Source organism: Bos javanicus, chromosome 20, assembly GCF_032452875.1.
Source record: "Bos javanicus breed banteng chromosome 20, ARS-OSU_banteng_1.0, whole genome shotgun sequence".
NCBI lineage: Eukaryota > Metazoa > Chordata > Mammalia > Artiodactyla > Bovidae > Bos > Bos javanicus.
In genome coordinates this window covers 58,442,038-58,464,805 of record NC_083887.1, presented here as the reverse complement: position 1 = coordinate 58,464,805, position 22,768 = coordinate 58,442,038, and the positions used below count along the sequence as shown (strand labels likewise).

General features: G+C 50.7%; 1 protein-coding gene across 6 annotated transcripts in view; it reads left to right on the top strand.

Annotated features, from left to right (window-relative positions):
• The window catches only part of TRIO (trio Rho guanine nucleotide exchange factor), a 362,510-nt gene that overhangs the window by 268,132 nt on the left and 71,610 nt on the right, over positions 1 to 22,768 (top strand). For all 6 annotated transcript variants that reach the window (XM_061393858.1, XM_061393857.1, XM_061393860.1 and 3 more), the window contains one exon: positions 6,276 to 6,519. In XM_061393858.1, coding sequence (XP_061249842.1) covers positions 6,276 to 6,519 — 244 coding nt within the window. The remainder of the gene's footprint in view (positions 1 to 6,275; positions 6,520 to 22,768) is intronic.

Here is a 22,768-nt window from a genome sequence, read left to right as displayed (position 1 = left end):
TGCAGAGCTCAGAGCCCAGAAGCCTGGAACCCGGGAGCTGTCTTCTCTCTGCTTTGCCTGGCTTTTTCACACTTAAAGTTTGCCTTTTCAAATACATCTTTCCAATTGAACTTCTTGGCATGCTTTTGTTTTAACCTTTTTATTCATTTATTTTTGGCTGTGCTGGGTTTTCCTTGCTTTTGCACAGGCTTTCTCTAGTTGTGGCAAGCAGGGGCCATCCTTCGTTGCCAAGTGCCCGGGTTTCTCATTTCAGTGGCTTCTCTTGTTGCAGAGAACAGGCTCTCGGGTGCTCGGGTTTCAGTCGTTGACTCCAGAGCCCAGGTTCAGTGGTTGTGGCACATGGGCTTAGTTGCCCCAAGGCATGTGGGGTCTTCCTGGCCTGGGGATGGAAGCCATGTCTCCTGCGTTGGCAGGCGGACTCTTAGCCACTGCACCATCAGGGAAGTTTGAGCTTCTTGACACCGTAACTGTCCGTTGCATCTCACGTGTGTCACAGTCAAGGAAGACTTCCAAGAGTTATTTTAAAGTCAAAACCACTTGTGATCACATTAGTAATGGGGAAAGGGTTAACCTCCCTGAAAAAAAAAAAAAAAAACTATACCCAGAGTTTCTTTCCTAAATAAAATGCTGGATTTGGTAAGCTGCTGCTTTGGGAAAAGCTTTTTCTCATAGATTTCTTTATGTTTTCTTTTTGCTTCCCCCTCTCCCCACTTCTTTCTCTTGGCAGGGGGAGGGTGGTGAGAAACACAGCATTTTTGCCATCTTGCATTTTTCAGTTCTCGCAGATTTCTTTTTTTCACCCGGATGTGCGAGAGGCTTACAGTGGTCATTTGGAAACCCAGCAGCAGGTTTTGTGACGGCTTGTCCTGTGAACTTGGCCTTGGGGTTGGGGTGAGCAAGGGGGCCTGGTGGCCACGTGGTTAGGATGGCCTCTGATCAGTCCAAGCCTCAGGCCTCCACCATGTGGCCCAGGGAGCAAGCTGCTGGGTGGATGAGAGGCTGGGTAAGGCGTGTCCTGCGGGGGTTGTTCTGGCTGCCGGTGTGGCCTGTCTCTTGTAACCGTGACGGAGCCATCCTTTCCAATCCCCTTCAGCCGAGGGACCACTTTCTGCTCTGTGTGAGTCTCCTGCAGAACCGCAAGCCCCTCAGTGTGGTTTCTAAGCACCCGCGTTGTACTGGGCTGGAGGATGTGACTTTGCGGGTTGTACTCTCTGCCCTGGAGGGGAGGTGGCTTTTATTAGCCTGCGTCCCTCCTCCTTCTGAAGCGCTCTCAGAAATTTGGTGTGACACCCACCTGCAGCCAATTTGAGGTTCTGGAAGCAGGTTCACTTGCAGCGAGGGCTACACCACCCTCGCGTGAGTCAAGAGCCCCTCTTCCTCTGGCGGAGCCTGGCCCACAACTCACCTGGGAGCTGGTCATTCGAGCCAGGCGCTGGCTGTTGTCCTCCCAAGCTGTGTTCTTGGAATACAAACAGGCCTCATTGCAGAGCTCTAGGGAGGGGCTGCTGGAGACCAACGGGCGGGCGAGAAGCCCCCAGCCACGGCTCCGCTTCACTTAGTCCTTGCCTGGGTTCAGGCGAAGGAAAATCGTAAAACATGGTTTCTCCAGAAAACGTAAAAAGTCAGTTCTGTTCTGTGTGGCGGTTGTGGAAGGTCTGCGTGCCTGCAGCACAGGGTAAAGAATCCACCTGCAGTGCAGGAGTCCTGGGTTCGGTCCCTGGGACGCTGCAAGTGTTTCTTCCTTTTGGGTGAAACAGCAGCCACTTACTCATTTTCGGTCATTGAGAGAATTCAGGCAAAGGGATTCTGGTTTGATTCTGCCAAGTGTGCATGCATCTGGGTCCTTGGAGTTCCCCTGGCCGCCCTTTCAGAGGGACACAGGTGGTCTTGGAGGAGGCATTTCATTATAAAGTATCCGCGGGCCCTTGCTCCAATTAAGACCATTTTACCACCATGCTTTTTAATCATCACATGTAATTTTTTTAAGGTGAAAAACAGAAATAGTGGGGGAAAATATCTTTTAATGAGAATGTCACAAGAGTTACCATATGCCAAGGGGATTGAGATTTTCATAAATTACAATCCTAAACTGCGTGTGGTGAGGAGCCCATGATACAAGTCCGTAAAATATATAGATATGAAAAAGATAAGGTGAAAACTTTCACAAAATGTGGTTGAAAAGGAAAAGTGAATTTCTAAACTAGATAAATGGAATGGTAACTCCTTCAACATAGTGATGAAATTATGTCACTAGGGGTAGAAATATCACTGGTAAGGAAAGACCTGTTAATGATGTAATATATATATATAATTATGTATAATATATAGCCTAAACTTTTTCTTACTAGGAGTTTAATTCTACTTGAAAGGCTGTAATGACTTGCATTGATACTTCAAAATAGTTATTTTAAGTCTTTCATACAAAAAAAAGTTTTTGTTTTGTTTGTTTGTTTTTTTAAATTAACAAGCCTGGTTTTAAAGACGAGCTTTGGAATAAGTTTAAAACATTCAAACGTGAACACTGAGACAGAAATTCATGGGTTGTCTCTTCTCTGGACTAGAAAATGTCCATTTAATCCTCTTATAAATTCATGCAGGCGATTCTTATGGGAAAACTCAGCTTATTCTTAGGGGCAGTGCCGAGAAGATATGATTTTCTTTTTTTGACGATAATTCTAGCACTGTTTGAAAATATTCTTCTGATACAAGATTTTGTTACTAAGTTCCCTAAAGCCTTTGAAAAAGAAGTTTGACTCACTATGCAGTTCTTTGTCAGAGCAGGCTTGATTTTTATTTCTCAGGCCCTGTCAAGGGCACAGATGTTTCCAATAGTTTTGATTACTGCGCGAGGGGCTGGAACTCGGAGCCAGAAAGAGCGTCCAGCTCCATCCCTCTGGGCTGCCCCCCCCCCCCCCCCCCCCCCGTCCTCTCTTCTCACCCTGCCCCCACGACAGAACCTCCAGCAGCCTGAGAAATCCCCTGCAATGGAGAAGGAGGCCGGCACAGGCTGGTGATGAGGGGGCAGTGTCTGAAGTTGAGCTTCCCAGGGCGGAGCCAGGGTGGTGGCTCGCCCGGAGCCCACGGACCCCACCCCACGTGTAGCAGGCCCAGGGAGAGCTCAGCCAAGGGAAAGGGCCATAGGAAGTGCAGGCCTGGGGGGTGCTTGGTGAGCTGGGCTCCGCACCAACCGCTTGTCCATGGGTCACGCTTCCCTGGGATGGGAAACATTCCTCCTTTTCGTTACAGGGATTAACCGCTTCTATAACGTGGGTTTTTGTTGTTTTTTTTTTCGAGGGAAATTCTTCTGCAGACTGAGCCTCTGCCCTTAACCTTGTAACATCAGCCCCTTCAATTGTTCGCAGAGAAGCAGGAGAAATTCAACATGGTTTTTCCAGAGAAAAGTTTTTAAATTTTAGGTGGGGAGGGTTGTCAGTCACTGGTGGAAATAGTCCTTTGCGGCCTAGCAAAGAGAGTTCCTTTCATCGACATTTAAGCTTTATTTTGGATGAGTTTTGTTTTGTTTTGCTTTCTGAGGTTGTGTAGTGGACATGTGTTTCTTATTCTATCTCAACTTGCTCTCGAAAGAAAGGCTTCATTAGAGCAGGAGGGCAGCGGGGAGCACGGAGCACAGCAGACGCAGCGGGTGGTCGCGGTCTCTTGCAGGGCCATGAGCCCGGGCGAGGGGCACGGCTCCCAGCTCTCTGCCGGGGGCCAAAGGGGATGTGTCTTTGCGCCCGCCGCAGCCCCCCGCCCACCCGTCTTGTTCTCGTGTGCCGATGCCTAGAGGGTGACAGAAAACCGGGCACACGTCGCACACCGAACACAGCAGACTCCCTTCCCGAAGCCACGGAGGAAAAGCCCGTGTTTTGTTTTCCTTTGCAAACAGTGGCTTCCTTTATAGAGCAAACCTGTTTTACCGTTTTCACTCCAGCAAGTGTGTGAGCACTCACTGGATGCAGAGCCCGGCCCGAGGGTGCTCCAGGAGGAGCCTGGCCCTCGGCCCCGGGGTCTCAGCGGTGCCTCGGACAGGCCCAGGTGTGCCCTCACACACGGGGAGAGCAGCACAGACCTGCCTCCTGGTGCCGAGGGCAGACACACACACACACACACATGGCTGGGACGTTCACAGGAGAGCGACACAGACCTGTTTCCTCGTGCCGAGGGTAGACACACACATACAACCCGAGACATGACTCATGTCAGGATTGAGGCATAATCTGTTTAAGGAGAAAGTTGCTAAGGATGGTAGACACATCTGAGGAGCGACTTTTCAGAGGGACTCGACAGGGACTTAGATGAGACAAATGGGGCAGGGAAGGCTCGAAGTAGAAGGGACTGTGGGCACAGGGCAGCGAGACCTGCCTCCGACGGGGGACACGGCTGCTCGGGCTGTTAGGCACGCGAGGAGCCACGGAGTGTGCCTGGCGAGTGGGCTGGGACCCTGTGACAGGAGCTTTGAGTCTTCTTCTCAGGAATGTGTACCTACGACTCTTGAATAGGAGGACGGCGTATCTGAGCATATGGCGGCAGTGTTCATGTACTTTGCAAGGAAAGCCTGGATCAGGCGGGCCCCTCAGGAGACCACTGCAGAAATCCAAGTGAAGTGAGCCACGTGGGCGTGCAGAGGGAGGGAGCAGTCAGACAGACACCCCAGAGTCTGACAGTGTTTGGAGGGTGAAGGCACGCAACTGACGGCGGTACCCAAAAGGCAGCCTGGGATGAGTCATGTCTCAGACTCACTGCTTTGGAGGGATGGGAATGCAGCATGGAGGGTGTGGTGTGGACCCCACGCAGGGATGGGGGACACACCGGGGAGCCTGAGCCTGGGGCAGCGGGACTAGAGGGCCAGAGGGGACTGCCCAAACATGGGGCGCTGGTGGTGAGCATGCAGGTGAGCTGTCCCCAGAGAGTGTGCAGTCTGGGGCCGGTGGACAGCACACGGTCACTAGAGGCCCTGCGCCTTGTTTCCTGAGCATGGTCATGGAGTTGGTGCTCTTCATGGAGTTTGTGGGTGGGCTTCAGGGGGCCTAAGACTTAAGAGAAGTTTGGTCAGAAAACAGGAGCGAGCAGAGAGGAGAGAAGGGCAAGGCCTTTCAGGCCACAAGCCATGCGGCGTGTGGAAGGGCGTGTTGGCGTGTGGGGTGGGGCGGGGGCAGAGGGTCGGGAAGATGCCATAGGGGCTGGGGAGGGCTCTGAGGGTTTTGGAGAGAGAGGTGTCTCGGGGTCCCAGGCTCGCTGCTCTGCAGGTACCTTCCAGTCCAGGCGGCACAGGCACACAGGAGCCTGCCGTCTCCAGGCCACTCCACGCTCGCCAGGCTGGAGTGAACTCCATCTTGTTTATCACCGTATCTCATAACAACCCCCCCAAAAAAGCCTGCGAGCAGAATTTGTACTTGTGTGTGCTGTGCCGTGTGCTCAGTCACTTCAGTCATGTCCGACTCTTTGCGACCCCAGGGACTGTAGCCCGCCAGGCTCCTCTGTCCATGGGGATTCTCCAGGCAAGAATACTGGAGTGAGTTGCCATGCCCTCCTCCAGGGGATCTTCCTGACCCAGGGATCCAACCTGTGTCTCTTACATCTCCTGTGTTGGCAGGTGGGTTCTTTACTACTAGAGCCACCTGGGAACCCCTTTACCTTAAGTTTAAAAATGAGGAGGTTGACCTGTAAACAAACAGGTTTAAACTGTGTGGGTCCACTTATAATAGGTGCATTTTTTTTTTTCCAATAAATACATATATGTGCTATAAATGTATTTTCTCTTCCTCATGACTTTTTTAATAATGGTTTCTTTTTTACCGGCTTACTTTATTGTCAGAATACAGTACATAATGCACACGACATGCAAAATACATGTTAGTCGGCTGTTATCGGTAAGGCTTCTGGTCGACAGTCGGCCTCTAGTTTGGGGGCAGTCAAAAGTTATGCACAGATTTTTTTTGACTATGCGGGGGGTCAGTACCCCTAACCCCCATGTTGTTCAAGAATCACCTGTCCGTAGGAGGGGGATATGTCTCAGGCAAATATTTGGACACTCATATAAAAAATCTTCAGGTTCTGAGAGTAACACACTGGAAAATACATTAGAATATGAAAAAGGAAAGACTATTCCCTTGGTTTGGAAAGAAGGTAAATTCAGGGACTGGAAACTTAAGGGCCCCCACTCAGCCGGCGTCCTGCGCAGCTGGACTCCCTCCAGCTGGGAGTGGGCGCCAGCCTCACCTGCTGCAGGCCCGTGGTGGGGACACGCTGGCTGACCTGTGCCCTCTCCTCCCCAGCTGTCCGGCGGCTGCGAGCTGACCGTGGTGATCCACGACTTCACGGCCTGCAACAGCACCGAGCTCACCATCCGCCGCGGCCAGACCGTGGAAGTCTTGGAGCGGCCCCACGACAAACCCGACTGGTGCCTGGTGCGGACCACTGACCGGTCGCCTGCGGCCGAGGGCCTGGTCCCCTGCGGCTCCCTGTGCATCGCCCACTCCAGGAGCAGCATGGAGATGGAGGGCATCTTCAACCACAAAGGTAGGCGTTCGTGGGCGACCGGGACGTCCTCCTGGAAGTGACAGCGGGGCTTCGTCCGCACTTCCTGCAGCCTTGTAAGAGGTGCGATCCCTGCTGGTCACTGGCGCCCCGGCCCTTCAACACCATCCCTGGGCCTTTTTAATCCATCGGGGGCTGCGGATGTCATCTGTCACTCAGAAATAACGGTGCATCGGTCGCCTCAGTTCCCCAGACCGTGTTGTAAGATCTCAGGTTAGAGAGGGGGGAAGGGAGCCGTTCTCTTGGAAGCCAGTGTCATTCATAAACAGAGCAGACAGAAAGGCAGTTTCCTCCAGGTGATGCTGAAAAGAGGTGGGAGAGGTGGGACCACGTTCAGCGTCTCCCTAATCAGGTTTTCACGTTGTGGATTATTTTGTTTGTGTTAAATACTAGATGGTTGAGTGTGCAGGCCCTGGAAGCATAACTGTGCCATCTTTATAGCCTGGTTAAGTGTCTCGGGGCATCTGAGACCCGCCCCCCCCCAACCAAGTTCCCTGCCAGGAGAGGGAACACAGCTGGACCCCCAGAGGGAGGCGAGCTGAGTTAGGCAGGCCTCAGTGTCAGGGGTCTGAAGCTCTGACAAGAGAGATGTCTTTTGAAAGAAGTGTTTTTTCCACTGAAATAGCACGATATTTGAACAAAACAGCATTTGACATTGCTTGTGGACTTGTTTAGACACAGGCAGCTGTCACAAGGCCACTTTTCCACATGTGGCAGGACAGGTCAGTAATGGCCTCCTAGCAAGTCTGTTTATCTAAACATCCAGTGTGGTCGCTGCTGGACTGATGAGACTTGAAATGGGGCCTGAGTGAATTGAGCTGGTCTGCAGGTGCAGAATATACACTGGACTACAAGACTTAAAATGAAAACAGAATGTCCAATTATTTTATAGTCATTGCATCTGATATGGCAATATATTTTAAAGGATGAATTGAAGAAAATATACTATTAAATTAACTCCACCTGTTTCTTTTTACTACTAAATGGTGACTGCTAGAGCATCTTCACTTTGTATGCAGCATGCACTGTGTCTGCTCGATAGTGTTGCTTAACCTCTCATCTTAGTGAGGAGCTGACAGGAGGTTTTTAAGAGCTTTTCAGAAACACTGGCCCTCAGTTTCTAGAAAAATTCTAGAAACTGAATTTGGGTAGTTTCTGTGCTGTGAACCACTCTATATCAGTCTTCGTTTTCTGCAGTACAGATTTGGAGTTCTGCAGTTTGCTCACCCTTCCTGAGAAAGCATCACAGTACTCGGCATATTCCAGTTCTTTCCTGTTAGCATCGGAACGTCCCAGCTGCTCCCTCCGTTTGTCAGCTGTGCCCACTCTACCCTCACCCTGACAAGTCCTGGAGACAGTCCTCCGGCTCCTGAGGGTTAGTCATGGCGGTGACTAAGTGGTGCTGTACAGGAAACTGCTCCTGACCAGCTCACCTCGGGAATGAGTCCCAATTGTGCTCACATCCCTCGGGGCCTAAATGTGACTTTATCATCACCTCAGTACCCAGCTGGAAGAATCAGGCTGTGATGTCTCCAGGGATCTGAAGAGAAAGGCAGAGAATTCTCAGATTTGCCCCAAAGCCGAGGCGTCTGCTTTCATTTCTGGCCAAGCTGCCTGTGAGGCGCTGTTGGGCCCGCCGTGCAGTGATGCCAGGTTCGGGCGGCATTGGGCCTGCCCTGCTGTGTACCGGATTCGGGCAGTATTGGGCCTGCCCTGCTGTGTTACCGGGTTTGGGCAATATTGGCTCTGCCCTGCTGTGTTACCGGGTTCGGGCAACATTGGGCCTGCCCCACTGTGTTACTGGGTTCGGGCATCATTGGGCCTGCTCCTCTGTGTTACCAGGTTCGGGCAATTGGACCTGCCCTACTGTGTTACTGGGTTCGGGCAATATTGGGCCTGCCCCTCTGTGTTACCGGGTTCGGGTGTCACTGGACCTGCCCTGCTGTGTTACCAGGTTCGGGCAATTGGACCTGCCCTGCTGTGTTACCGGGTTCAGACAATATTGGGCCTGCCCCTCTGTGTTACCGGGTTCGGGCAGCATTGGACCTGGCCTGCTGTGGTCCCTGAGCTCTGAGTTCAGGCAGTGGCCTGTGCTGGGCCCATTAGTGTTTCTGGGGTTGCATGATGTATTTAAAGTCCTTGAGTCTGAGTTGAAAATAAAGTCCAGCTCTTTTTCCAATTGTATCTATTATGTGCAGAGGAACCCTGGTGAAATGAAGCTACAAATAACATTGGCTCTGGAAGACTTATTTTCTCATGTACCTTTCCCGTGGCGTGTTCTTTACTTCCCAGTGTTCACAATTGCAGGCTAGCCGGGCAAAAAGAACCGTGTATTTATCACACTTGACTTTGTCCTGAAAACCTCCTGTGGAGGTTGGGTTTGTGCTGGTTTTCTGGTTTAACTCCATTCTGTCCCCTGAGCCTTTTCTCTGATACTCTGTCTTCCCATCCCCTGAGACATGACTTCTGCTTTACTAAGAACGTGTTTCTTTGTTGAATAAAACCGGTTGTGAACTAACGGTCGTTTAGCAGATCAGAGCTCAGAACCTGATCCATTTCTTCCTTATGTCTGGATTTTTTATTTTTCCTGCCGTGTAGGGAAACTTGAGGTTGTCTGTTCCCTTACAGTGTTAAGACTTGGGAGGCTGATGGGGAGGGAAGAACCTGCTTTAGGCTCTTTGATAGACCTCTGCCAGAGCCTCCTGTCCACATTTAGGTCCAGGAAAGCAGGCAATGACCAGGGTCTTCCATCTAGGAGAAGAGTCTTCGGCAAGTAGTTGGGGCAACAAGAGCCAAGGATTCAAAAGAGCCGCAGGGACTGTGGGGCAAGAGGCCGCTGCCCCCTTGGGAGGCCCCACAGCCGCCCTCCTCAATCTGTGTGTTCTGGGCTGGGGGCGCTTGTTACTCACAGGTGTCAGCATCTCCTTCTGAGCCCTTCTCATTCTGAAAGCCGGCTGGGCTTGAGGGACCTCCATCCCCACCCCACCCGACCCCTCCGCCAGGGTGGAGTTGAGTATGGCCCCTCCTGTGGCACAGCTGGATGTCCAGTGCTCTCCAGGTCTCCTCTTGGTGAGATCACACAGACGGGCTGTGGTCTTTCCTGTAGTCATGTACAGATGCGAGAGTTGGACCATAGAGAAGGCTGAGCACCAAAAAATTGATGCTTTCTAATTGCGGTGCTGGAGAAGACTCTTGAGAGTCCCTTGGACAGCAAGGAGATCGAACCAGTCAATCCTAAAGGAAATCAACCTTGAATACTCATTGGAAGGACTGACGCTGAAGCTCTAATATTTTGGCCACCTGATGTGAAAAGCCGACTCATTGGAAAAGACCCTGATGCTGGGAAAGATGGAGGGCAGGAAGAAGTGGGGTGACAGGAAGGTGAGATGGTTGGATGGCATCACTGACTTGATGGACATGAGTTTGAGCACGCTCCAAGAGATAATGAAGGACAGGAAAACCTGGCATGCTGCAGCCCGTGAAGTTGCAGAGTAGGACATGACTGAGCGACTGAACAGCAACAGTTTGTCTCTCGTCACTCACTGTTGATCTCTAAAGATAGTTTCTTCAATGTCTGTGATTTTTGCTGCTCTGACCTTCCAGGTGGAAGGAACAAGGACATTTTGCTAATCTTTAGTTCCAAAATTTCAGAGCCTTCGTGCCTCAGTTTTTTTCACAAGTCCCCAATCCAGACACCTTAATTTCCAGTGTGAAAAACATGCCTATGGAGATTAAATGTCTCTGTATTTGGTTGTGTATGATTTGTAAGGATTGCAGTGTGACCCAATACTCAGGTCAGCCCAAAAGGCCCAGTACCCCCTGAGCACTGCCAGGGCCATGATGCTTTTCAGCAGGGCTGGAGTTGGAATGTGCTGGACGATGAGAATCCCTGGTAGCCACCAGCTTCCCTGGTGGCTCAGCTGGTAAAGAATCTGCCTGCAATGGGGGAGACCTGGGTTCGATCCCTGGGTTGGGAAGATCCCCTGGAGAAGGGAACAGCTACCTGTTCCAGTATTCTGGCCTGGAGAATTGCCTGGACTGTATGGTCCATGGGGTCACAAAGAGTCAGACACAACTGAGCAACTTGCACTTGACTCACAGGCCCCTTGTGCGACGCTGTGTGTGCCCTGGGTGATGTGGGGGAGGATAGAGTTAACTGATACAAATGAACAGTAAGAATAATTGTACAATTTGTTCTTCAAGGAGATACTTTTGTGTGTCTGCAACTAGACTTCAGTGTGCACATTATTCATGGGAAAGGCCTGTACGGGCGAACTGCCGTGGAGCAGTGTTTGCCGACGGGCAGCCCTGGACTCTCGTTCTTGTCTTGCTCCAGCCGCCACCCCCTGTCGTAGCCTCTCAGGCATGGGTGGCCTGAGAGCAGCCACTCTGAGCAGAGCGAGGCCTCAGCGAGTCCCTGTGCTCCTCCAGCCCCCGGGTCTGTGGTTCACACCACCTCCCGCCCCATCAGCATCTCTGCGGGCTGGGCTCCCAGCGAGTCCACTGAGCCAGCCGCGTTGAGACGCACTGGCCGCCACCTCCCACCCTGTTTGTGATTGTTGATTGACTGCTGATACGGGGTCCAGGCATTATATCAGAAACTCTTAGAAAATCCAAGGGTTTTTTTTCCTGTCCCACTGTCTCAAGGAGGAGAGCTGTCACTGTTCTCTGTTTATTTACTTAGTCTTGGCCCGGAAAGTAAACAAGAATCTCAGAAATCTGTTTATATTCCCAACAAGGCGAGCCTGGGTGGGTCAGCTGTGCTCTGCCTTCATGACCAAGCGCTGAGGGTGTGTGAGAGCTTGGCTCCGGGCTTCAGGTAAGAACTCAGCAGGCATCCCCGAGGCAGGGCAGGGCCCCGGGCTGGCGGCAGTGCCCAGGAGCGGTAACGACAGGATGGACGATGCTCAGAAGGATTGTCTCAGTCAGTAACCGGGCAGAGTCCCGTCCCGAGCTCCCTGCAGGACGCATGTGCCTGAAGCGCATCGTGGCAGCAATTTTGACTGTCTTCACTTTTTTTTTCAGTGTAAAACCAGAGCCCCTTATGAGTCTTAAGGGGGTCCTTCCATTGTGCTCACACTCAATCATTGCATCGGAAAGACTGCCCGTGTGACTGTCATGGCCCTGTCAGCTGAGGTCTTCCCTGCCCGGCCTGGCCCAGTTCGAGTTGAATTTGGAAAGTCGCTGTCAGCCACCACTGAGTTACCTTTTGCTAATCCTTGGCTTTGAGACAGGAGCTTCCGGGGTGAGAGTGATGTTTATGGTCGGCTAAGTGAAGACCTTCCGGGGCAAGAGTGATGTTTGTGGTTGGAGTCTTTGGAAGAGGCAATGTGTTGCACTTGCAGGGTGTCTTCTTTGTGCCAGGACCTGAATTCTGACTCCGTCTCTGTCTTTGGTGACATTGCACCCCTGCGCCTGAGGTGGGTGCAAACAGGTGGTCTCTGAGGTCCTCCCCGCCTCTGATGTTCTCAGGTTATGTGTATTTTGAGGCCTTTCTGAATGAAAGCCAATTCCAAATCTCCCGCTTCTCCTTATGCTAACCCCTAATGAGGTGGCAGGTGGTCTTTTTGCTAGTCCAGTGATGTATTTAGGAGAAAAGATCCACTTAGGAACCTTAGCCTTATTTAACCTCTCTGAAAATTATTTATCAAGTTTTTTCTCTCTGGGATAGTGTGTAGGTCAGTACTTGCATTTCATTTTGAAAAACTTAAAAGCATGGTCTTTTCACTCTGAATTCTTCATTAAAAAACAAGGAAATAGAAACATGAGAAACAAGATTTCTTGCCCACCAGCCACTGGGGCCTCTACACCCAGGGCTTTGACTCACACCCCACACTTACTGAAGCAACCCTCCGCAGTTTCCAGCTTACCACATCACCTGCAGATAAGTGGGTGCCGTCAAAACCCGCTAAAAGAGAAAACCCAGGAATTGTCTTCTATAAATGTGGTGATAAATGATTGTTATCGGTGAAATGGGGCATTTTCTATAATCCAAGTGAAAATTAGGAAAGTGAGAGATGGTCATGAGAAACCACCTGAAATGTAGGTTTTCCTCTGGGTTCCACCTGGGGCTGTCTCCTTGCCCCTTTCCGGGGTTTTCCTGCCCATCCTTCTCCTGAAGTATTTGACTCTTCACTGGACTGTCCTCCCAACTTCTCGAAGCCTCTAGTATTCAGATTCCCGCTCCTACCACCTCCCAGAAGTAAGTGGACACGGCCCCACTTGCTGCCCCCCAAATGGCCAGCACACCTGAGGCTCTCTTCACTGCCGCCCGCAATTTCTCCCTGTGATATACACATAGAGCGTGAAATTTCCCGTCGGAACGACTGAGAAGTGCGCGGCAGTGGCGTCAGGCGCATCCACTTGATGATGCCCCATCCCCACCGTCCACCCTCAGCTCTCACTGTCCCCGCCTCTGAACACTAACTCCCCCCACCCCAGCCCTGGAACCCACCACTCCACCTCTGTGTGTGGGAGCTCGACCCCTCTCAGGACCGTGAGTGGAATTGTACATGTTTCTTTGGTGACTGGCTTGATCCACTGAACATAATGTCTTCAGGGTTCATCTTTGTTGTAGCCTGTGTCAGGATGTCCCTCCATGTTAACTGACTCACGCTCCACCCATGCATAGGTGACGGCTGTGTCAGGATGTCCCTCCATGTTAACTGACTCACGCTCCACCTATGGATAGGTGACGGCTGTGTCAGGATGTCCCTCCATGTTAACTGACTCACGCTCCACCCATGCATAGGTGACGGCTGTGTTAGGATGTCCCTCCATGTTAACTGACTCACGCTCCACCATGCATAGGTGACGGCTCGTTGTCCTCCTTCTCTTGGTGGACACGGGTTGCTTCCACCGTTGGGCCTGGGTGAATAGCGCTGCTCTGTCTCCTGGCGCTTTGGGAAGTGCACCCAGATGTGGAATTGCTGGGTCATATGATGCTGCAGTTTTTGATTTTTGAGCATGCTCACCACGTTTTGTTGTTGTTGTTGTTTTAGTCTCTAAATCATGTCTGTCTCTTTGCAACCCCATGGACTGTAGCCCACCAGGCTCCTCTGTCCATGGGATTTCCCAGGCAAGAATACTGGACTGGGTTGCCATTTCCTTCTCCAGGGGATCTTCCCAACCCAGGGATCAAACTCACATCTCCTGCATCGGCAGGCAGATTCTCTTACCACTGAGCCACATTTTGGAAGCCACATTTAGGGAAGCCTCCACATTTTGTTACTTTTATCTGAATAGCACCTGTGGTGCTGGAGAAGACTCTTGAGAGTCCCTTGGACTGCCAGGACATCAAACCAGTCAATCCTAAAGGAAATCAACCCTAAATATTCATTGGAAGGACTGATGCTGAAGCTGAAACTCCAGTACTTTGGCCACTTAATGCAAAGTGCCGACTCACTAGAAAAGACCCTGATGGGTCTCCTCCTGAAGGCAGGAGGAGAAGGGAATAACAGCAGATGAGATGGTTGGATGGCATCACCCACTCAAAGGACATGAGTTTGAGCAAACTCCAGAAGTTGGTGATGGACAGGGAAGCCTGGCGTGCTGCAGTCGGCGGGGTCACGAAGAGTCAGACACAACTGAGTGACTGAACAACAGCAGCGGATAGTACCCTTCAGGCCTGTTCTCCTTCACCCGTCGCCACCTTGTCTCCTCCCCACTAGGTCTCCCAGCCTCACTTCTGACCCTCTTATTGCAGCTGAAACACAAACCTGGTCATCCTGGGCTCCTGCTTAAATTTCTTCAGTGACTTGGTGTTGATCACAGAATAAAATCGCAGTTTCCTAACACGTCCTACAGAGCCTTGCCCCTCGCACTCGTGTGCACGTGTACACACACGCTGAGTGCACAAGTACCCTCTTTCTCCCCTGGTATGGTCCTCAACTACGGGGAGCAGGGGTTGGTTCTCAGTCTCTGGCCCCTACCTGACATTCCTGTCCCTTCTCACAAAATGTAAAGCCCTTCAGGAAAAAAAAATAATGTATTCAGTGAGTCTGTGGAGGTGAGGATGCCGTTAACAAGTATTTCAACATAAAGGCTAAGGTTAGGGTAACCTGAGAAAGTCTGCGTGATGAACTCCAGGGGCCACTGAGAACACTCGAGGAGCCGCGTGGGAACTCACCGAAAGAACCTGAGAAGGCGCCAGCGGGTGCAGCAACAGAGCTGAACGTGCAGATGTGGCGGGGCGAGTACAGGGGCACGGGCTGTGGACAGCGGGCTTGGCGAGGGGCGGGAGCGGGGGCCCTGCGTGCACGTCACAGGGCCTCTACTTGTGGCGGTGTGGGCTCAGCAGGGGTGCTCACTGGCAAGTGAGAACCATTCGTCCTGATCCACTTTGTCCAGTTCTGTCCTGTGTTTTCTCACTTTCACGATACACGGCCTTCTTTAGATAAACCCACAGGCCCACTACTCAAAGCTGTGAGAAAAGGACATACCATTGAGACCAGGGGTTACACTCAGACTCACATGCAGTTTCTTAGAACAAATGAAGCAACGATGGATGAATGGATGGATGAAGTGCCCAGACCCCGGGTCTGGAGGTCGTAAGTTCCGCCTCTGATTCTCAGGGTAACCGCTGACACAGCCACTACGCGAGGATGAAATTGGGACACGTTTCCCTTAAGGCCCAAGTTGCAGAGTCTCTGAGGCCCCACCACCCTCTGTCCAGGGCATTTCTCCTGACCTGGCCCCTTCCTTCAGCTCCCTGTCCACATCCAGGCCCTGGGAGGTTGTGGCTCTTCCCGCTTGCTGGTGGCGCCCACCAGTTCCCATGCCCTCTGCCCCACAGCCCCTTGGCCCCGTGCCGTACAGGTGAGACCAGGTAACAGGACTCAGCACAGGTTTGCAGGTGGCGGAAGAGGAGGACTCAGAGGCTGCCAGTGTGTGCTGTCTCAGGAACCCCAGGCCTCGCCTGGTGCCCATCATCTGGGTTTGGTGAGCGCCAGCTCAGAGGGTAGATATATTAAAGTGGTTCCCCTGCTCAGAATATAAGCAGTTGCTAAGGTTCAGTCCTGAATATTCATTGGAAGGACTGATACTGAAGCTGAAACTCTAATACTTTGGCCACCTGATGCAAAGAACTGACTCATTGGAAAAGACTCTGATGCTGGAAAAGATCGAAGGCAGGAGGAGAAGGGGACGACAGAGGGTGAGATGGTTGGATGGCATCACCGACTCGATGGACATGAGTTTGAGTAGGCTCCGGGAGTTGGTGATGGAAAGGAAGCCCTGTCCATCCCTGTCCTCCCTGGCATGCCTTTGCGTCCATGGGGTCACAAAGAGTCAGACACGACTGAGCGACTGAACTGAACTAAAGGGTCCTCACCCCGATCCAGACCACCTTCCCAGTTCCCGGGGCAGCCCACCTGGCCAAGAGACACCCACTCCTGAAAGGAAGCCTGAACTCTGCTCACAGGGCCAAGGCCTCGTCCTTTGCTTCTCTGCCTTCACCAGAAATGTAGGCAAGGAAAGATAGAGCTCTGGGACCCAGGCCTCTTACATTTCCCCAAGGCTTTTGAGACAGCTGGGCTTAACGTTTGTTCAACCCAAATATCCTCTTCCCTACATCGTGAAATCTGCTGCCTCAAGGATGAATCTAGTCCACCACATATGACTGCTTATGCCTTTTAGATGACCTACACCTTTTAGGAAAGTGTAAGATAAGACATTAAAAAGGCTGTCCCAGTAAGTTACATCAGTCCTGTCTGACTCTTTGAGATGCTGTGTATAGCCTGTGAGGCTCCTCAGTCCATGGGGTTCTCCAGGCAGGAACACTAGAGTGGGTGGCCGTTCCCTCCTCCTGGGGGTCTTCCTGACTCAGGGACTGAACCCTTATCTCATTTTGTTTCCTGAATTAGCAGGTGGGTTCTTTACCCCTAGTGCCACCTGGGAAGACCCCTGGGAAGTCTAAACCCATCAGGCTTTAGTGATTTTAAAAATTTTAGTTGAGTCTTTTGTGGTTCTGCTGTATTTAGGCATTTGCTTAGTACCAGATTGTCCCTATTAATCAGAAAACATAGCCACCCCAGGCACACCGATGCATAGCCGTTCAAACCTGTATCTGCCCACACATCCTTTAAAAATATATAATGGAGGATCTATATAATTTTTTTTTTAAATTAGCTTGGAAAAAGAGCACTTTTTGGTCTGTTTGAATAGCTGCTAATATAAATCCCTGTGGGAAGAAAAACTGAGGAACAGAGAGTTGCCCCAAGAACAAAGACTTAGTCCCTCCTCTGAGCCCCAGGGTGGATCTAGGGCGAGGGGATCGGCGCAAGGCCTGTGATTAAGGCGTGTTTTCTGTGCAGCATGTAATTACGGAGCCACACAAGTGGCCATGACTATGTTGAATGCTTCATGTTGGAAGTATTTTCATACTCCATCTTCACATTAAGGTGTTTATTAAAACAGGAAAAAGACCTAAGAAGGTATTGACACCATCTATATTAGATGATCACAAAATTATATATATAGCGAAGCCATAAACAATGAATCAGCGAGCCACCTTCCCACAGACGACCATGACACAGTGTTTAGGGCAGGAGACATAGTCAGGGAGCAGAGATCACCAGGGAAAATTGTGTGTCTTGCTCAGGATGACCCAGGGCCAGGCAGGGTGACTGCTTCCTGCCTCCCTGTGGACTCTGTTCTAACTGCCTCCCCTATGACATACGCACATGTCAGATTTTGCCATTCATTAGACAGGCTGGAGTTTCTCTTTTAAATGTGTTCGCTCTAATTCTCATCTCCTGAAGCTGTGAAAGGTTACAGGGAGATGATGTGTTTGGTGCACGGGTTTTCATTAAATATTTTGAAGATGAATAAACACTGCCCATGCAGGGGGATGTACATGTACGTTTCAGCCAGAGTCAGTCAGCACTTGTTTCCTGATGGTGTTTACTGGGTCGCGGCTCTGAGGACACCTGGTAAAACAGCGTGTGCTGGGAAAACTGAGGTCCGTTTGGCTTTGACCCCTGTGTTTCTTTCTCTGTTCTGAGAAGCATGAGATGGTTTTGTGATTATTTTGTGTGCCTCAAGCTGAAACATTAACAGAATTTTGAAAGATTTGACTGTAGATCCTGGTAGATAGGGTAGAGCTAAAATCTATGACCAAAAAAAAAGCTGTGACTGAAACGCAGAGACTCACTTTGCCAACAGAGGTTCTGTCTAGTCAGTTATGGCCCTTCCAGTAATCATGTATGGACATGAGAGTTGGACCATGAAGACTAAGCGCCAAAGAATTGATGCTTTCGAATTATGGCGCTGGAGAAGACTCTTGAGAGTCTCTTAGACAGCAAGGAGATCAAATCAATCGAAAGGAGATCATCCTTAAATATCCATTGGAAGGACTGATGGTGAAGCTGAAGCTCCAATACTTTGGCCACCTGATGCAAAGAGCCAGCTCATTGGAAAAGACTGTGATGCTGGGAAAGATTGAGGGCAGGAGGAGAAGGGAACGACAGAGGGTGAGACGGTTGGATGGCATCACTGACTCAGTGGACATGAGTTTGAGCAAGCTCCGGGGGATGGTAAAGGACAGGGAAGCCTGGCATGCTACAGTCCGTGGGGTCACAAAGAGACACAACTTAAGACTGAACAAGAGCAACAGCAACCTGATAGCCGAGCTGCAAGTGGCATGGAGAGCGGAAAGGATCTGCAAAGCCCCAGGCTGTGTCTGTTGCAGCAGGTCCTGATCTAATCTGATAGAAGCAGCAGTACCTGTGTCTGGAGAGGTTAAAGCGTCTGCCTGGAATGCGGGAGACCGGGGTTCGATCCCTGGGTCAGGAAAATCCTCTGAAGAAGGAAATGGCAACCCACTCCAGTACTCTTGCCTGGAGAATCCCATGTAGGGAGGAGTCTGATGGGCTACAGTCCATGGGGTCACAAAGAGTCGGACACGACTGAGCGACTTCACTTCACTTCACTTCACAAAACTTTTACATACCATTTCAGCGACCCCCACATTCAGAACTTCGTTTCTAAATAAGGGAAGAAATATCAAATACTAAAACTTATTTTTAGATGTTTCACATGGTTCAAAAATAAAACTGAAGAAGTGTAAGTTGAGAAGTCTGGTTCCCACAGCCCGTCCGCCACACTTGGGTCACGCTTTGTGTTCGTTACTCGTTTCTGCGCCTGGTGCTGTGTGCGGCACGTGCCAAGCCTGTGCTCCCTGTTCACTCCTCTTTCCATCTTCCTACCTAAAAGGGAGCGGATTTTGCCCCAACTTTGTCACTCATTCGTACCTTTTGGGAGTGACTTTAGTACCTAAAGAGGTGTCTGCCTCCTCCTTTTCCATGGATGGGAGAACTTGCTGTGTGCACATGCCTTGCTTGGTAACTCGTGCAAGGCTGAGCACCCTGGGCTGCTGCTATTATGAACAGGGCCGAGAGGGCCACGGTGTGTAGACGTCTTCTCGTTCATAAGCAGCCCTGTCTATGACGAAGTTCTACCAGTGGGATTGTTGGGTTCAGTGGTAAATGCATCCATGGAAAACACACTTTTGAGGCAGAATCACCTGAATCGTAAATTAATCAATCAGGGGCTTCCCTGGTGGCCCAGTGGCTCAGCCTCTGTGTTCTCAGTGCAGTGGGCCTGGGTTTGATCCCTCCTAGACCCCACATAGTTGTGGCAACAACTATTTATAAGATCCAACACAGCCAAATAAATAAATAATTTTTTTTTAAATAATTAAAAATAATCAGATCAGAAAAATATCACAGTTAACAGGTTATTTAATGACATTTCTTTTACGTATTTTTTAAATTTTGGTCAGAGTGGTGACATTTGCACTGTCCATTTCAGCAACCCACACTGAACACACTGAATTCTAATTTTATCTTGCTGTTCTGTCCCTAAGTCGTGTCCAACTCTTTCCGACTCCGTGGACTGCAGCATGTCAGGCTTCCCTGTCCTTCCCCATCTCCCAGAATTTGCTCAAACTCATGTCTGTTGTATGCCATCCAACCATCTCATCTCTGTCATCCCCTTCTCCTGCCTTCTGTCTTTCCCAGCATCAGAGTCTTTCCCAGTGAGTCGGTTCTTCGCATCAGCTGGCCAAAGTATCGGAGCTTCAGCTTCAGCATCAGTCCTTCCAATGAATATTCGGGACTGATTTCCTTTAGGATGGACTGGTTGGATCTCCTTGCAGTCCAAGGGCCTCTCAAGAGTCTTCTCCAATACCGCAATTTTATCTCACCCAGTTAGAAACAAAAGGCTGCCCTCTTTGAGTAAGGGCCCTCCTGAAAGTCATAAATGACTTGAAAGTCGTAAATGACGCGGGACGTTTCCGTGTGACTCCTGTGAGGTGAGACTTCGGTGGAGGTTTTCTTTCCCACAGGGCTCTGCACAGGAGTGTGCAGTGAAGTGTTGACATAAATACTGCCTCACCAGGGCTGCATTTTGCGCAGATTCTGTCAGAGGGGTGCATATGAAGAGTTCGACGCTAATGGCAGAACAGTGGTAGTTTCCAAAGAGCGAGTGACCTCCCGTAGTGTGCGTCTAAAAGTAGCCATTGGGACTCTTGTGCCGTCCGTCCAGGCCAGACCACACCACACCATCACCTGTGAGAAACACGTTCAGGAGACAGTGTTTTCTGGGGTTCCCCTAAGGGGCTTGGAAGTCTCCATACAATCTCTGTACTTCCTGAAGGATTCAGTTTCTAATCACAAGCAATTCCATAACAAAATTTGAAAAATACTGTTTTAAAAAATATTTATTCACTGGTTTGTTTATTTGGCTGCAGTGGATGTTACTGTGGTTTATAGGCTCTAGTTCCCTGACCAGGGATTGAACCCAGGCACCCTGCATTAGGAGCACAGAATCTTAGCTATTGGACTGCCAGGGAAGTCCCTGAAAAATACTATTTTTTAAACCCTGCACAGTGTAACTTTTTCCTTCTGTACTGACAGGCTGAAAGGATTTTGGAGGAGCGAGAGGAGTGTGGGAGGCCGGAGGTCAGTCAGAGAGTTCAAGAGGCTGACCTTTGAACTCTGCCCCTCACAGCCAGCTCTGTCTGGAAGAAGGGTCCTGACCCCTTTCCCAGTGCCCTCTGGACAAGCGGAACTGCCCTGGCATCTCCTGACATGCTTTGGTGCTGGGGCCTTTGAGGTGCACTGTAGGGTGGTCTGACCAGCGGTGGCTGGGGTATTTGGACAGCTTGACCATTCCACAAGGCTGACCATTCAAAGTGTTAGTCGCTCAGTTGTGTCTGACTCTTTGTGATCCCAGGGACTATAGCCCTCCAGGCTCCTCTGTCCATGGGATTCTCCAGGCAAGAATACTGGAGTGGGTTGCCATTCCCTTCTCCAGGGGACCTTCCTGACCCAGGAATCGAACCTGGGTCTCCTGCATTGCAGGCAGGTTCTTTACCGTCGGAGCCACCAAAGAAGCCCGTTTTTCAAGGGCGTCATCATTTTCCAAAAACTCTTCTGACCTTCCAGGCTCAGGACAGCGGACCCAGCGTCTTTGTGTCTGAAGGGCCCTTTCAGACGTGTGAGATGCAATAAACAGGCTCATTCGCCTGGCAGCTCTGGAATTCCACGCTGGTCCCCGTTGTCTTGAAGCCTTGAGTTCAGGTGGATCCTTTCCCTCCCCCACCCCTTCTCCTGAGTCTGTAGAACTTTGAGTTTACTAGCAGGAAAGAATATTCACGTTCTGTTTTTTGAGATAGATTAGCTTCCTTTGGTCTCAAAAATAATGAGTCCCAGATGATTATCAGATGGGGCAGAGGCTGCCTCAGTCATCTCAGGCCGCCCTCACACAAACCACAGACTGCATGGCTTAGACAGCAGACGCTGATTTCTTCGTAGTCCTGGAAGCCCTAGGTCCAAATGAAGGCGTGGGCAGACTCGCTTTCTTGGCGAGCAGACAGCCACCTGCTTGCTTGTCCTCACATGCTCCTCCCTCTGTGTGCACCCCAGTGACTCTCTATGTGTCTCGATTTCCAGTTCTAATAAGGACCTCAGTCATACTAGATTTAGACCCACCCTTACAACTTCGTTTTAACCTAGTCACTTTCGTAAAGACCCTGTCTCCAAATCTGGTTACATTCTGAGGTCCTGGGAGTTAGGACTTGAACTCAGGAGTTTGAGGGGGCCACAGTCAGCTTCACTGTGGAAAAGACCCTGATGCTGGGAAAGATCAAGGGCAGGAGGATGAGATGGTTGGATGGCATCACTGACTCGATGGGCATGAGTCTGAACAAACTCAGGGAGATGGTGTAGAACAGGGAAGTCTGATGTGCTGCAGTCAATGGGATCGCACGACTGAGCAACTGAACAACAGTCAGCCTCTTGAAGAGGGGCGGGTGGAGCCTCAGAAGGTAACGGTAGTGACAGGAAGTGTGAGGGCGTGCCCTGTGCCAGGCTCTGTGCTGCTTTTCTCTTCATTTCATCCTCAGGATACTCTGATGGCAGTGTATGCTGCTGTCATCCCGGTGTGATGCGCGGAAGATGGACAGAGAGAGAGAGTAACTTGACCCAGCTTAGTAGACGGCAGAAAATGGGATTCGAAAAGCAGTGGTCAGCCTTCAGGGCTCCAGTTCCTAACCACTGCGTGCCTTGCTCTCCATACAAGCTGGAAGGAGCCCGTGGTCTAGTGGGGAAGCTATGGCTTCTGTAAGCAAACTCAGCTGCCCCGGGCCAGCCATCACTTGTGGAAGAGCTGATTCGAGAAGCCAGTCCCTCTTGCCCACCACACACGAGACCTTTTGCCTCCCTGGGGCTGCACACATTCCTAAGACACGCCCCACCACACACACACACACACACACACACCACCACCAGCAGTAGCAGCGGTCGGTTTCTCTGAGAAAGACCCATTTTCAACTTTTCTGATTTCAGTCATCAGACAATAATTCCAATTGCTTTTCCACTGCCCGGAGAAGCCACCCTGATGGAAATCTGTCCTCCTTTCTTCTCTTGATGCCCCTTCGCTCCTCTCCCGCCTCCCTGCATCAAGCACAGAACCTCACCCTCAATGGGGGATGTCAGCCAGTGAAAAGAAGAACCAGTCACAAGAGTTAAAAATGATGTTTTTTTAAAACTCAATCTGCATCCAGAAGTAAGAGTTTACTGCTCCCTCCCCACCTAAAAGAAAAAATCAAAATCTGCCCCTTTGTCTTTATTGGAAGAGCTTCCTGTCAGGGCTTCTGTACTCCACGACCTTCCTGGGGGGGTTTTCTGCAGAATTGGGACGAGAAAGGTGCGTACTGGCTGTCAGGAGC